Source organism: Gobio gobio (assembly GCF_949357685.1).
Source record: "Gobio gobio genome assembly, chromosome: 2".
In the NCBI taxonomy this organism is placed as follows: domain Eukaryota; kingdom Metazoa; phylum Chordata; class Actinopteri; order Cypriniformes; family Gobionidae; genus Gobio; species Gobio gobio.
The window spans coordinates 57,657,297-57,672,215 of NC_137098.1; the positions used below are offsets into that span (position 1 = coordinate 57,657,297).

At 38.0% G+C, this 14,919-nt stretch overlaps 1 protein-coding gene across 6 annotated transcripts in view; it reads right to left on the minus strand.

Moving 5' to 3' along the window:
- Positions 1-14,919, minus strand: part of LOC307140433 (uncharacterized protein) — a 109,837-nt gene that overhangs the window by 80,801 nt on the left and 14,117 nt on the right. For all 6 annotated transcript variants that reach the window (XM_079839983.1, XM_079839984.1, XM_079839985.1 and 3 more), the window contains exon 3: positions 9,383-9,539. In XM_079839983.1, the coding sequence (XP_079696109.1) occupies positions 9,383-9,539 (157 nt within the window). The remainder of the gene's footprint in view (positions 1-9,382; positions 9,540-14,919) is intronic.

Genomic DNA, 14,919 nt, shown 5'->3' on the forward strand with positions numbered 1-14,919 from the left:
AATGCACAGATATAGCCTAATCATGAGCGATTGAGTCTCTTATGTGTTTTTTTCAATTCATACTGGCAGCCGGAGGGCGCTCTGTGCACATGTAGTCCATATATGGTACAGACAGACGAAGAAGATACCATGTGCCATAATAGAAGTCCATAATAAAAGCTTCCTGAGATCGCGAAACATGCAAATAGAGACATTTGAAGACTAATAAACACTCAATCGCGACGATGTATGGTTTGTCTTCAAGCCACTTAGTCTTCAAATGCTCATCCTTGGGCAGATGAAAAAAGTTTGCTTTTGAGTCGCACTTCAGAACACAGGGTCTCGTCGCCATGATGTTTTATAGTTTTCACTGGCGTCTTGGAGCGCAATAAGTGGGCGTATCGTATTCAAATAACTTGACAAGTTGACGTCATCTAGTCAGAGAAAAAGCTTCGGTCTTCTAACGATTCTTAAAAATGACTCAGAGTCGACTCTTACTTTTGAAAAAAAAATAACTATATATACGGTGTACTGTCATATTTCAAACTTTGCAGGATGTTTTTGTTCACTTAGATCTGTTACACACTACATGAAAGGTAAATTTCAAAATTCCATGATAGGTGCTCTTTAAAACGCGAAAGGCGAAGCTTGAATTTACGGGTATGTCCCTCTTTGGCTAATGTACTTTCAAGATGGAGGAGCAACATGGCGACCTGCATTCGAACCCCTTACCCGTTAGGGATGTGACGGTGAGGAAAATTTCCCACCGGTTAATTGATGTGTGACAGGCTAAGGCTTTTAAATCACTAATTCTATCTAACCAAAAGTAACATACTCCCGACCGCTCTGAACTGAAAACGCACCAGTGCGCACACACCGTGAATGACAGCTCGTCTGTAAATGCGCGCTCTGTGAGGCCATAGGTGCGTCTCAATCAGTTCCCTAGTTCAGTAGTCAGGGCACTGATCAAGCATTTATCAGTCTATGATTGAGATGCACGCCATGAATGAATAACAGTTCGTCCGTAAAGCCTTGTTTATACTCGACGCGCCCGCACGAGCGCGAGGGTGCGCGCGGCAAAAATAAATGCGCGCAGTCAGCGTAGCGCGGAGGCTCGCACTGCGGAGCCAGGCGAAAGTAAACAATGCGCGCTCTGTGCGGCCGTGCACATTTTACTTTCAGTTTTGAATTAGCGCCAATTCGGCTGCGGGTTGCTTGAATTGTGGGTTCATTAGCCTATTATTTTTAATGAAAAACACAACAACAAAACAAATGACAAACTCCCTTAAATAGGCGCTTTTACGTTTCGCTTTGAAACCAAATCTTCCGCGATCATCTCCGTCAGCTCCTCACTCTTAAATCTGATGAATGACTCCTGCCGCTGCCGAGACTCACGGTCGGGTCATGCTTTATTTAGCAGATACGTTCAGTTTTTATTTGTATTGTCTGTTCTCTAACTGAACTAAATTATTTTATTGCTATAAAAAAAAAAATCTAAAAGACGGTGGGCGGTGCCACGGTGGGCAAGTGATGTAACCGGTGTTGAGTCTGGACACCGGTAACACCGGCAACACAGACTATCGTAGCAAGCCTATTACCCGTATGTATTTTCAATGGCATATTATAAACTTACAAGAATACTTTATTACTTGAAAGAAGTAAATATACATTAATGAGACATATTTTTGAAAGAACTAAGTTTTTAGCTAAGAATAAACTAAAAAAGTTACACAGTGTAGCTTTAATAAAATAAAAATTAAATATATAAAATAAAATAAACAAGATTTTAAGGTTGGGTACAACTGTCAGTACAGGCATACAACTCATGTCTGGTAACAACATTTTATTTGCACACTTTACTGTTAAATTACAGTAGTTTGTCCAACTAGTAAATACAATATCTCATTCGTGGCAATTATAAAAACAACTAGTCATTACTGCAGTGGCAGCTCATAATAAGAGCTCATACATAATTACTGAGGCTGAAGCCTTGCGGTACGTATAAAAATGACAGCCAGGTCTCCCCACACAAAGTGGCAACATGGTCAACCTCCTGGGAAAAGGGACAAACCCATATTTATGTGCAACAACATTTGTAAGAATTCCAAACATCCTAGTGGTCTGGACTTCTGTTATGTGTATATCAATCTCTGAATAGTTACTAAAATAACATTCACACTAAGATAAATTAATTCATATAATGCTTAGAATAATAATGATGCACATGACTTTGTAATATCTCAGCTACACGACAAACTGTAAATAGGGCAAATACTGTATGGTGTAACATCTATTACCGGAACAAATATTTCAGCAATGTCCCATTTACAACTTTACAGAAGAGTAATGCAAGAACAGGATACCACACCTAAAGACAAACTAAGGAAGTATTAACAATATTTAACATCCAAAATGTTTTATTTCATGGCAAAATATAAATATAATATAAATTAAGAGATAATGTAGAGCAGGACACCCAATTTTATCCATCAGGATAAAATGTGATTAAATGCTGTAGTGTTACTGGTTAATGTAATTTCCCCCACCTTTGGTTATAGGAAGTGTTATTAGGTTATAAGAGTTCCCCTATTATGCTTTTTTGGATATTTCGTTTCATGTAGTGTGTAATATAGCTGTTTGTGAATGTAAAAGGTCTGACTCAAAGCGCATGACAAATGGAGTTATTGTTTCTCAAACAAAAGAAAGGATTCTGCGCTTCCAAAGGATGAGGACATGAGGACTACCGTGTCAAATTGATACGATAAAACTGATGCCATTGTTACTGTTCGTATGATCACTGTGTATCAAGTGCTGAGGAAGCCTCCAGAGAGCTAAAATTCAGATTGCCGTTTCGAATACACACTGTAAGTGGTAGACCAATCACAACAGACTGGGCTGTCTGACCAATCAAAACAGAGTAGGCTCTCAGAAAGGAGCTCAGAGAGGCAGAATCGTCAAACTATCTGTTTTTTGAAACTTTAAATTAAGTGATGCTGCAATGTTTATTATGAGAAAATTAAAGTGTTATTGACCATGGATGCATGTAAACCTATTGTAGAAGACCTCCAAAACAAACTTAGGAACCTCAAGGCCCACTGAAGTGCTTTGAAACGCGCAGCATTATTCAATTTGATGACGTAATTACCACTGACACAGGAAGACAGGGCGGGACATATCGAACAGCTCCTTCCCTTTTTAAAAATAGCCAATAGCATTAGTTTATATTACAGTTCGGCCAAAGCCATTGAGCTCAGTTAAAGCGGCAGTTTTCTCCGAATCTCTAACCGTTTCTCCTAATAGACACTCCGATATTTTAAAGTGATATGGAGGAAATTATTTACACCAAGTGCAAATAGCGTGCCTTGTTAGAAAGTGCTATTTGCACTAGCTCCGCCTAACAATGCCTGGTTGGGACAAACAAAATCTAGAGGATCAAAATCAAGGATCTATGTTGACACGATCGACCCGAGTTCGAATCTGCCTTTTGCAGATCTCGCTCTTCTCCCTTTTCCCATCACATTTCAGATCGGAAAGGTATTTACTTTCAATAAAAATTAAGGAAACGTTCTAAAAGTGGAAATAAAGTGCCTAACGAAATGTTAAATAATAATAAAAGCATTTATCGGGTAGGGTTAGGGATAGGGAGGGCTTTTATTGTCCCATTAAGATGGCATCCATTTAATAATTTTAATAAATATATTCATTTACTCTGTTTTATTATTGCACTGTTAATGTACAAAAATACTGAGGTGCAAATAGTATGTATCTGTCAAAATAAAGTATAAATAGCATCTATTTAAATGACTATTTACACATATTGCAAAGAACTGCTACTTTTATATGGTGTAAATAGAATATCCCTATTTTCATCTTAGTATGCTATTTAACTTAGCAAACAGCATCTAAAGCCATCTTCACTTAGTGTAAATAGAATCTAGTTGGCCGATTTTAGCCGCAGCTTCAGCGTCTATTAATAAATGTAAGAGGCAGGATGCTTCAGATTCAAGAGAGCATTTGATTGGACAGAAAATCTGAGGAGAAGCTGAAGTGCAGAGTGATGTCATCAAAATTGATAGTGGCGGTAGTGAGAGAGTGTACGTTTTGAATGCTTATATCTTCTAAATGGTGTCATTGTTTTGAAGCACAGGCTAACATATTCATACTTAAAGCCAAAAAACTTCCATTTTGATTTCATGGGGACTTTGAAAATCGCATAATAGGGGCACTAAATTTTGATGACAAGTTTTTTATTGTCTACTGATAAACTGCTAATTAATATCTAGTATAATTATAAAAGGAGTAAAACATAAAAACATTTGCTAATTTTCATTTAAAAAGCTTTACTGGGTAAGTCACCACAGTATAATATCTAGTTTGTTTGTTGACATTTTGTACTAGTGTATATAATACCAGATCAACAGAAAAATAGTTTACTTAAAACACCAATTTTCCACACAGAGTTAGTTAGATCTGCCTTTTCCAATTATACTCCGCATGCATGGAATGAGCTTCAGGGAATACTACACATGGAATCTGTACCATCTCTAGATATGTTTAAAAATATGTTTTATGTCAATGTTTTAATTAGCTGTGTATGATTTGCATTGTTCATTAGATTTTGGTGTTTTATAGTGTGGTTTTATGTATTGTTTTGCCGGCCATCTTGATCAGGACACCCCGGTCCATTCATAAACACTAAAACTGGATTCACTAGTGCCAAACAGGCCTACTGTCTCTCCCTGTAATCTCCCTCCATCAGCAGATCATCCCCTTCACTGACTGCTGAGGAACATAATGACTGAGACAAAAGACTAAGCATTGCTGCACTCAACTCTGTTCATTCAAGCCGAGCGAGCATCTCCATAGCGAGAGAGTTTGCTTCAGCCGCCAAACAGCCCGGAAAGACAATAAAAACCCATAACAGTAAAAATAGCATGCTATAACGAGATAACAGGCTAATAATTAGGTATGGCTAAATATTTGCTACAAAAACACAGCAGATCCATTTTCTCCACTGAAGTGAAGTCTCTCTATATGACACTTAACTACACTGTCTCAATCCCTTAATAGGATCCGATCAGCAAGCAAACATGTTTTGTTGACAGGACCAAATGCTGCCACCTCGTGCAGCCAAAAGCTATCCGCACTGAGAACTAACACTAGGATTAATTCATATAATATGCTCTTTGATGGGAAACTATAGCTTAAAAAAAACTATCTATTTGAGAAAAGTGAGTACAGAGAGGTGCTCATGTTTCTCAGCTAAAGTGATTTCAAGGACAGAGGGCAACATGTTCACCCAATCCATCTTCCCCCTACTGAGTAAACAAAAAAAGGCAAAAAGTCCCAAAAAACACAGACAGAAGAACATGGACAGTTAAACATTCATCACTAGAACTCACAGTGACACCCAGAACAAACACATTCCTCAACTTCAATATCTGGCGATAAGTTCATGTGAAACGTAATTTCTGTAAACCGAAATTTGGTGTGTGTCATTTTTCAATGCTAAAACACTTTGTCTGGTCCCCCGTTTATGCAGAGGAAAGTTATTTGCAGCCGGATTTTCATGTAACATGTTTTAAAAACTTTGACCTTGCAGCCAGATAAATAAGAGACGCACAATATATCAGCACCATATTTATTATTGGCTGATGTCTGCCCCCCCCTTTTTTTATCTGTACCACCAAAAATAACTATTTCAATGTTTCCCCCTATTTTATAATTTCAAGATTTAGCTCATCATCTAGCACTCAAGAAAAAAGTATAGCTAAAAAATTACGTTTATTACGTGTTGCCATTTTCAACTACACCATTTTTAACTAAAAACAAACATTTTTAACTCGTTTTGGCTGTTCATTTACAAGACAACAGCATTTTGGGGGCCTGCAAATGCAAACTTTTGAAAACGGGTTTCAAAGCGAACATTTTTGAAAACGCTAACTTTTTCATCTCCGTGTAAACTAGAAAAAAGCGAATTTGTGAAAACGGTGACATCATGCGCCTGCATATTACATGTTCAGTCTACAGGTGCATAGTGTTTCTAAACAAAGTGACATGAATAATACAGCGTTTTTAGTCGTTTTCGCAAATCTGTGTGAACGGGGATCATTTTGACAACAAAGGAGATACTTTGAACACAAAGGTAATACTTGCCGTTGTCGTGTAAACGTACTCTTTAACGATTTAACCTTTTAAAAGCAGTTGGATCTTGAAGCACAAAACTCTTGAAAAGTTATTTCTCTTTAAAAATCAATGACTGCATTTCGTGAGTGTTTGTGTGCATGTAATTATTTAAAGCTGCAGCCCGTAACTTTTTCTGGTTAAAAATGATCCAAAATCAATTTGAGCAAGTACACAACAAGCCAGTATTCAAAACTATCTCCTTAGTCCGATTCACAACGGTAAGCTTGTAATAATATGTTATAATTAGACTGGTATGGTGGATTTCCATTAGCCTGGCTCCGCCCTCCTACGTACTTCCGCTCAATTTTCATTTTCCTTCAGTACTCCGTCTGGAACTGCGGTATAGTCTTAGGTTTTCTCCGAACAAATTTTTACCGGTCCAATCAGCGTACAGAGGGAGTGGCTGAGAATGATAATGTTGATGTCGTGCGCTAGTTTGAGTTGTAGTTCAGTAATGGCGGCGGAGAAAAGATGCGAGCGAAGCCATTCATTCCGTTGTGGCACCGCTGTCGAATATCCAGAAGTTAAAGCCGGAGCAAGAACAATCTTTGCTGAGTTTTTTTGGTGGCCATGACGTTGTGTCCCGGGAAAAGTTTGATTTTCCAGCTCGCTCCGTTAGTGGTGAAGGAGTTGGCTGAAGCCCCGGTAATTGTTTCGCGTGTGGTCGGAAGGTATTGTCATCATTTACAGGGGCTAGTTAGTAATTTTATTGCCGCCCGTCTCCCACCGACCGTGTAAAAATCCCCGGCCGAATTACCTACTGTTTTAGACAAACACCAAGGTTGTAATTTAATTGCTGTCCGAATCCACATCTCTGAGTTTTCAAGAATATATCACTTCAAAATTCACTGTTTATATCCTTTTTGACCACTGCAGAGCACCGTAAGGTTGCGCTTCGCTGTAATTTGGATGCATTTCTAGACTTGTATTTCTTTAAATGCTGGCAAGTATTTTCAAGAGCAGTATATTTCATCACGCTCAAAAAATAATAGGAAGAAAATCACGTAAACATTTGAATTGGGCCGTTATTTACGGCAGCATATGATATTTTATTTACAGCATACAATCCTGTTATGGACCACGTGAGCAGCGCGTTCCCGATCACAAAACTCTCCCCTCCACCATGAATAAATCACAATCCGATTGCACGAGTTTTAGGTTTTATCACTGAGGTGGCTGCACATTTATTTTTACGGGCTTCCATGTGAGAAACAGAGGCAAACGGCGCATGACATACGTCACGACCAAACGTTAGCGATTGGTTAGGCAGATCCTATAGTTTTAAACTTCAACAGAGTACCCGCCTTCAAGGAATTAAACGTTTGTCAATGGAGAGTGGCCAGACTCTCTGTACAAATGAAATGTACGAGAGTCTGGTAGGACCAGGCTAGATTTCCATGGGAAATTCAAACATGTCTTTGCATCATTACGTCACGTCTGTATACATAAAGAAGGAGTCCGGCTAGTAGGCTATCGCATGTGAGGAGTGGACCGCATGTTCTGCAGCGGATCATATTATACATTCTCACAGCAGCTGGAATAATTAAACGTATCATTTTGATGGCGGACTGTAATCCAGAAAGGCCCAAACGACATCAGTGACAACTGGAGATTCACCCATAGTCAAAAGCAAAAGATTATTCTGCATGGAATCTACAGGTAACGCTAATACACACTAAATACACGTAGTCACGCAATGCTAATGCTGATATCATTAACAATTTCAGAACAAAGTATAACAATGATAATGTGCATGGTTTGATGATATATGAGCGATGGTTAGATTTAAATCACCGTTGGTAGCGTGATTTATTGTAATGTTTTGTTCCCAAAAGTGGCAGACATGTTACTTACTTCAGATGACATTTTCAGGTGAAAATTCTAATTTAGGTCATACTCCAATACGTAGAATCTGTGATTCTGAAGTACAGTGTCCTCACCGGTCCCTGACAGCCGCACATACTCCTCAAAACATTAGATTAATCCGCGCCGAGGTGCCGTCGATGCACAACTCGCGTACAGATGATAACTCCGCAAATAACTGCAATTGCAGGTTTCAAACCAAGATGGTTATAGAGAGGCAAAACTTATGGACTGCAGCTTTAAATTTTTAATTGCATTTAAAATGAAAATTAAATAATTTTTTTATATATATATTTATAACACCAACCATTTATTGGAGATTGACTATAAGATAAAAATAATTAACATCTAACATCAATATTTGTGCATCCATAATACAGGGCTGCAAACTCATCAGGGGTGAAAAAGGTAACAAAGATGCAAGACATTTTTATAGTAAACTATTGTAAGTCAGGGATTCCCCACATAGGTGGAGTATGGCCACTGCCGCCCCAGACCAGAGCCAATGATTTTGTCTTGAGCCATGAATAAAAAAAATATAGAAATCATATTTCATTTGGCTTATTTTAGTATAGTATGAGTAAAGCTGTTTTTTGTTAGGATGACAAAAAGTTTTAAAAGTTAGATTTGTAGGCTGATTAAATGTTTAGGCTGCTCTACCTCAGTGGTCTAACAGCGCTCGTCTATGTCAAAATGATCGAGATGACCAATAAAATCAAAGAAGGCAGGGCTTAGTGTCATACTGTCACTACGCAACGAGAGTTTGTGGAAAGATGCAAGCAGATGCGACTGTTTTACGATAGAAATGTATACGATAGACTATAGTGATGCAAACTACACAACTTGTGAAATTTCATTTGCGATCATGAGTCAAATAATTCATAAATTAAATGTGACAAGACAAGACATTTTTGTGTTTTCGACATACGAATAAGAGTGAATGTGTGCACATTTTAAAATAAAATATTTGCAAATAGTTTAAATTGATTGTTTCACAACTACAGTTAGACCTAGAACTTATTTTGCAATTTTTATTTATTCCCTTAAATCCCTTTGACCTGAAATATTTATTTGGAGTATGTCCTTACGAAACATTAGCATGTCTGATGTTGGTTAATGTCACATAACATGCAAGTAAACAATTAAATATGACCTCGTTTTAGTATGCGTTTTATATTTAAAAATTTTTTTTTTTTTTTTTTTTTTTCATTTTCATTCATTCGTTTTTCGTCAACTCACAAACTTCTGCAGTTGCCTTTGTCGAGAAAACCTGTTCTAGGAGACGCGTCACAAAAATGTTCTTTCAAAAAGAAAGACTGACGTCACAGATCTAAGGGCCCAATAATGCGCTCACCTGGACACACAGCCTGAAGGGTGCCATGGTTGAGCTTCAGTGTGCTGGTTAGATGTCTCTGAGAGGAGCCAGTGAACAACAGGAAGAACTGCACTTCCCCCTGTTCTCCTTCACGGAGCGCCTCATCACAAAGATGAACTGTTAGCACACACTTGCCCTGCCACAAAAAAAACAGAAGTTTTGAATATAAAATGATGTGTTTATGAATAATAACTGAATATGTTATTGTCCAAAAAACACAAGGCCAAACTGATACAAGGCTTCACTTGTTAGTAGACATTTGAATGAAGCAGTTAATAATTCAGCCTTGATCATAAAACATGATTTATTAGACACGGGAACTTCATGAGTGTGAAGTTTGCTTTTAAATGGAATTTGCTGTCCTTGCCTTAAAAATGGAAGCTTTCAGAAATTGTTAACCCAAGAACTCAAAAAGTCAAATGCAATGAGAAATAACTGAAGTTGTGGTTGCAACAGGATGTCACACACGTGTCGATCTGCACAGATTAACACAGATAGCAGTTTGAATTTAACAGCACACGCCCTGAGGTTCTAGGTGAGAGGATGATCTCCTCCTATCACACGGTCACAGATCAATGCACTGAAAAAAAATGCATCTACAAGTAAAATTCAAACAATCAAAACATATTTATAATATAAACAGGACGGTTGTATTGGAAAATATCTCATTGAATAAATCAAAAGCCATATTTCTATTCAGCAACAGTATATTGACCAAAAGTGACAGTGAAGACATTCAATATTCTTGAATTTTATATTTGTCAAAGAATCCTGAAAAAAAGCATGACTGTACAAAAAACATTAAGCAGCACAACTGTTTTCAACATTGATTATAATAATAATAATAATAATAATAATAATAATAAATGTTTCTTGAGCAACAAATCATAATATTAGAATGATTTCTGAAGGATCATGTGACACTGGAGACTGGAGTAATGATACTGAAAACTCAGCTTTGACATCAGGAATAAATTCCATTTTATTTTAATATATTTTAAAATCTTGCTGTTTTTACCATATTGTTGTGACCAAATGAATGCAGTCTTGCGGAGCACATGAGACTTCTTTAAAAAAACATTATAAAATCTTACGACCCCCAAATTTTGAATGGTATTGTGTATATGACCTTAACGATAAAACAATTTCATGACAACTTTGATTAAATTAAAAAAACTTGCTTTAACTTGCTTTAAGTGCCTTGAAGAATGCAGAAGCCAATATGCCAATCTTAAGAATCTATAATAAAACTTTAAGAACTGATATAATATAATCGACTCAAGAAACCGATGAAGCGTTTCTGCTGAACAAAGTCATTTCATTTATTTATTTATAAAGCACAAATAAACACAACAGAAGTTGACCGCTGTGCTGTACAGAGAAAATAAGAAAATAAAACAGTAATAATAAAAAAACAAATACATCACTAAATTTGAGTTAAAAGAAACCAGAAAAGTTATGATGAATGAAACACAAGGGTAAAAAGATAAGACTGTAACTTCAATTTAAATTCATGTACTATAGACGATGCAGACCTCACAGATAAAGGAAGACTATTCCATATCCTAGGACCGGCCACAGAAAACGCACAGTCACCTCGTAACTTCAATCTTGATCTTGGATATGACAGTGTAATACTGTCTGAGGATCGCAAGCATCTTACTGACGTATTCACATTTAAAAGATCTGACAAATAGGAAGGTTCCAGACCATTTAAAGACTTAAAAACAAACAACAAAATGTTGAGTTCAACTCTATAACGCACTGGCAACCAATTAAAAGACACTAATATCGGAGTAATGTGTTCTCGTTCACGAACCCTAGTAAAAAACCTGGCTGCGGCATTTTGGACCATCTGAAGCCGTGACATGGAGGATTGGGGTAATCCAATATACAATGAGTTACAGAAGTCCAAGCGAGATAAAACAAAAGCATGTGTGACTCTTTCAAGGTCTTTAAAAGATAGAAAAGTTCTAACTTTCGACAGAAATTTAAGTCAGACAAAGGACCATTAAAGAACATTGGTTTCATGGTAAATTTCTTGCTCATAATGCGTTAAAGCAACAGAAAGGATATTTTCGAGTTTCGATGGAGGCTGTACTATGGTATGATTGACAATCGGATAGAATTGGAGAAATCGGAGCCGCATACTGACTCCTGAAATTATTTCAGGAGAGGAAAGATGTCTATGGGAATAAAGGCACAATAAGGGGTGTCACGCATACTTCTGTAGTCAAAACCAGCCTAATCCATCCTCTATCACCATCACCATTGTATCCATTTATCTCAGTCTTCTGGATAATCTAATATCGTTTCAGCAGTTAATTACAGACGTTAACACAAAGATAAGTGTCTTTGAACCCTCATCAGATTTCACTGCACAGGAGGGGAAATCCCTTCCCTTTGTTGACTGTACTCCTACGTGAGATGGGCTTCTTGTGATAGTAACACAATATCCGGCATACATCTTTCCCGTTGCTCTACTCACTTTCTGTTCTTGTAAGGTGCTGACAGTCATATTCCCTAGGAACCATATTCCCTGGGAAGAATTCAAACTGGGGTCACCAATCTCCTAAATGAGAATTTTATTGACTTTTCTGTGTTGAAGATGGCTAAAAGGACAGCAGACTTAGAAGGGAATGGCGAAGCTGGAATGTTTTTTTTCCAGATTACATTTCACAATTGAATGGCTGCTTTTAGATGTACACTAATATTTTCTAATAATCAGAGTAAGGACTTAATTGAAGTAAGTCAATACTTAATTCTTAATTCACTCCTGTTTACATGCAATTTTTTAATTATTCTCTCATTTTTGTCTTCTTTTTTTTTTTACCGCCATTATTCACATACCCAAATGCACAGCACAAATGATGAACACAATTACAGTAGACATGTTCAAAAGACAACCTCTTCCAGCGCACATGGATTTGTTTGCCGTTTATGATCCAACCTCAGATATTTTTTGGATTATGCACCAAAAACCTAGCCTGGTCCTACCAGACTCATCGTTCTCAGCCACTCTGTTCGCTGATTGGACCGGTTAAAATTTGGCTGGAGAAAACCAGCGATTATACCGCAAACCCTGATGACATACTGAAGGAAAATGAAAATTGAGCGGAAGTACGTAGGAGGGCGGAGCCAGGCTACCAAAAACCATTGTTTTCAACCATCAATATAATAACGCTGTCTATAATGTACTCTATATTATATTACATGTCTCACAACATTATCAACATGAATTGAGTTTATTCAGCACCCCAAAAATTCACAAGCGCACGAGTGGAATAAATGCGATTAAAGTGTTTAAAAACAGTAAACGCCATGTTTTACTATGATTATGGTTGCTAAAATTATGAGCGTAATTCACAATATTGTCTAAATCTCATTATAATTATCTCATTATGAGGGTTCATGTGTAACCGATCCTACTCGACCCGCTCCTAGCGGGATTTTAACCTGGGTCTCAGGCGTGGGAGACAGGCGCAGTGTTGTAGTCGAGTCACCAACTGTCGAGTCCGAGTCGAGTCTCGAGTCCCAGTGTTCCGAGTCCGAGTCCAAGTCCGAGTCACCAAAGAAGAGTCCGAGTCCAAGTCCAAGTCCGAGTCACCAAAGAAGAGTCCGAGTCGAGTCCAAGTCGAGTCACCAAAGAAGAGTCCGAGTCGAGTCCAAGTCCGAGTCACCAAAGAAGAGTCCGAGTCGAGTCCAAGTCCGAGTCACCAAAGAAGAGTCCGAGTCGAGTCCGAGTCGAGTCCAAGTCCGAGTCACCAAAGAAGAGTCCGAGTCGAGTCCAAGTCGAGTCACCAAAGAAGAGTCCGAGTCGAGTCCAAGTCGAGTCACCAAAGAAGAGTCCGAGTCGAGTCCAAGTCCGAGTCACCAAAGAAGAGTCCGAGTCGAGTCCAAGTCGAGTCACCAAAGAAGAGTCCGAGTCGAGTCCAAGTCGAGTCACCAAAGAAGAGTCAGAGTCGAGTCCAAGTCGAGTCACCAAAGAAGAGTCCGAGTCGAGTCCAAGTCGAGTCACCAAAGAAGAGTCCGAGTCGAGTCCAAGTCGAGTCACCAAAGAAGAGTCCGAGTCGAGTCCAAGTCGAGTCACCAAAGAAGAGTCCGAGTCGAGTCCAAGTGGAGTCACCAAAGAAGAGTCCGAGTCGAGTCCAAGTCGAGTCACCAAAGAAGAGTCCGAGTCGAGTCCAAGTCGAGTCACCAAAGAAGAGTCCGAGTCGAGTCTAAGTCCGAGTCACCAAAGAAGAGTCCGAGTCGAGTCCAAGTCGAGTCACCAAAGAAGAGTCCGAGTCGAGTCCAAGTCGAGTCACCAAAGAAGAGTCCGAGTCGAGTCCAAGTCGAGTCACCAAAGAAGAGTCCGAGTCGAGTCCAAGTCCGAGTCACCAAAGAAGAGTCCGAGTCGAGTCTAAGTCCGAGTCACCAAAGAAGAGTCCGAGTCGAGTCCAAGTCGAGTCACCAAAGAAGAGTCCGAGTCGAGTCCAAGTCGAGTCACCAAAGAAGAGTCCGAGTCGAGTCCAAGTCGAGTCACCAAAGAAGAGTCCGAGTCGAGTCCAAGTCCGAGTCACCAAAGAAGAGTCCGAGTCGAGTCCAAGTCCGAGTTACCAAAGAAGAGTCAGAGTCGAGTCCAAGTGGAGTCACCAAAGAAGAGTCCGAGTCGAGTCCAAGTCGAGTCACCATTACCTGAGTTCGAGTCAGAGTCGAGGCTTGAGTCCGTGTTTGAGAATACAGAAAAAATACAGGAAAAAAATTTAATATTGTGATATATTATTACAATTTAAAATATTTTGTTTTCAATTTATTATACTTTAAATTATCATTTATTTCTGTGATGCAAAGCAGAATTTTCAGGATCATTACTCCAGTCTTCAGTGTCACATGATCCTTCAGAAATCATTATAATATTCTGATTTATTATGAGTGTTGGAAACAGTTCTGCTGCTTAATATTTTTTCATAACCTGTGATACTTTTTTAGGATACTTGGATAAATAAAAAGTAAAAAAAAAGAAAAAGAAAAAAACAGAAGCAAATGTTTTAAAAATAGAAATCTTTTGTAACAACAATATACACTACTGGTCAGTAATTTGGGTTTGTTTCTTTCTTTTTTTGAAATAAATCAATAATTTTATTCAGCAAGGATGTGTTAAATTGATAAAAAGTGATAGTAAAGGAGATTTGTATTATTTGAAAATATGTTTTTATTTTGAATAAATGCGGTTCTTTTGAACCTTTTATTCATCAAATATATTAGGCAGCAGAACTGTTTCCAACACTCATAATAAATCAGAATATTATAATGATTTCTGAAGGATCATGTGACACTGAAGACTGGAGTAATGATCCTGAAAATTCTGCTTTGCATCAGAGAAATAAATGATACTTTAAAGTATAATAAATTGAAAACCAAATATTTTAAATTGTAATAATATATCACAATATTACATTTTTTTCTGTATTTTTGATCAAATAAATGCAGGCTTGATGAGCAGAAGAAATTTCTTTCAAAAACATTACAAATAG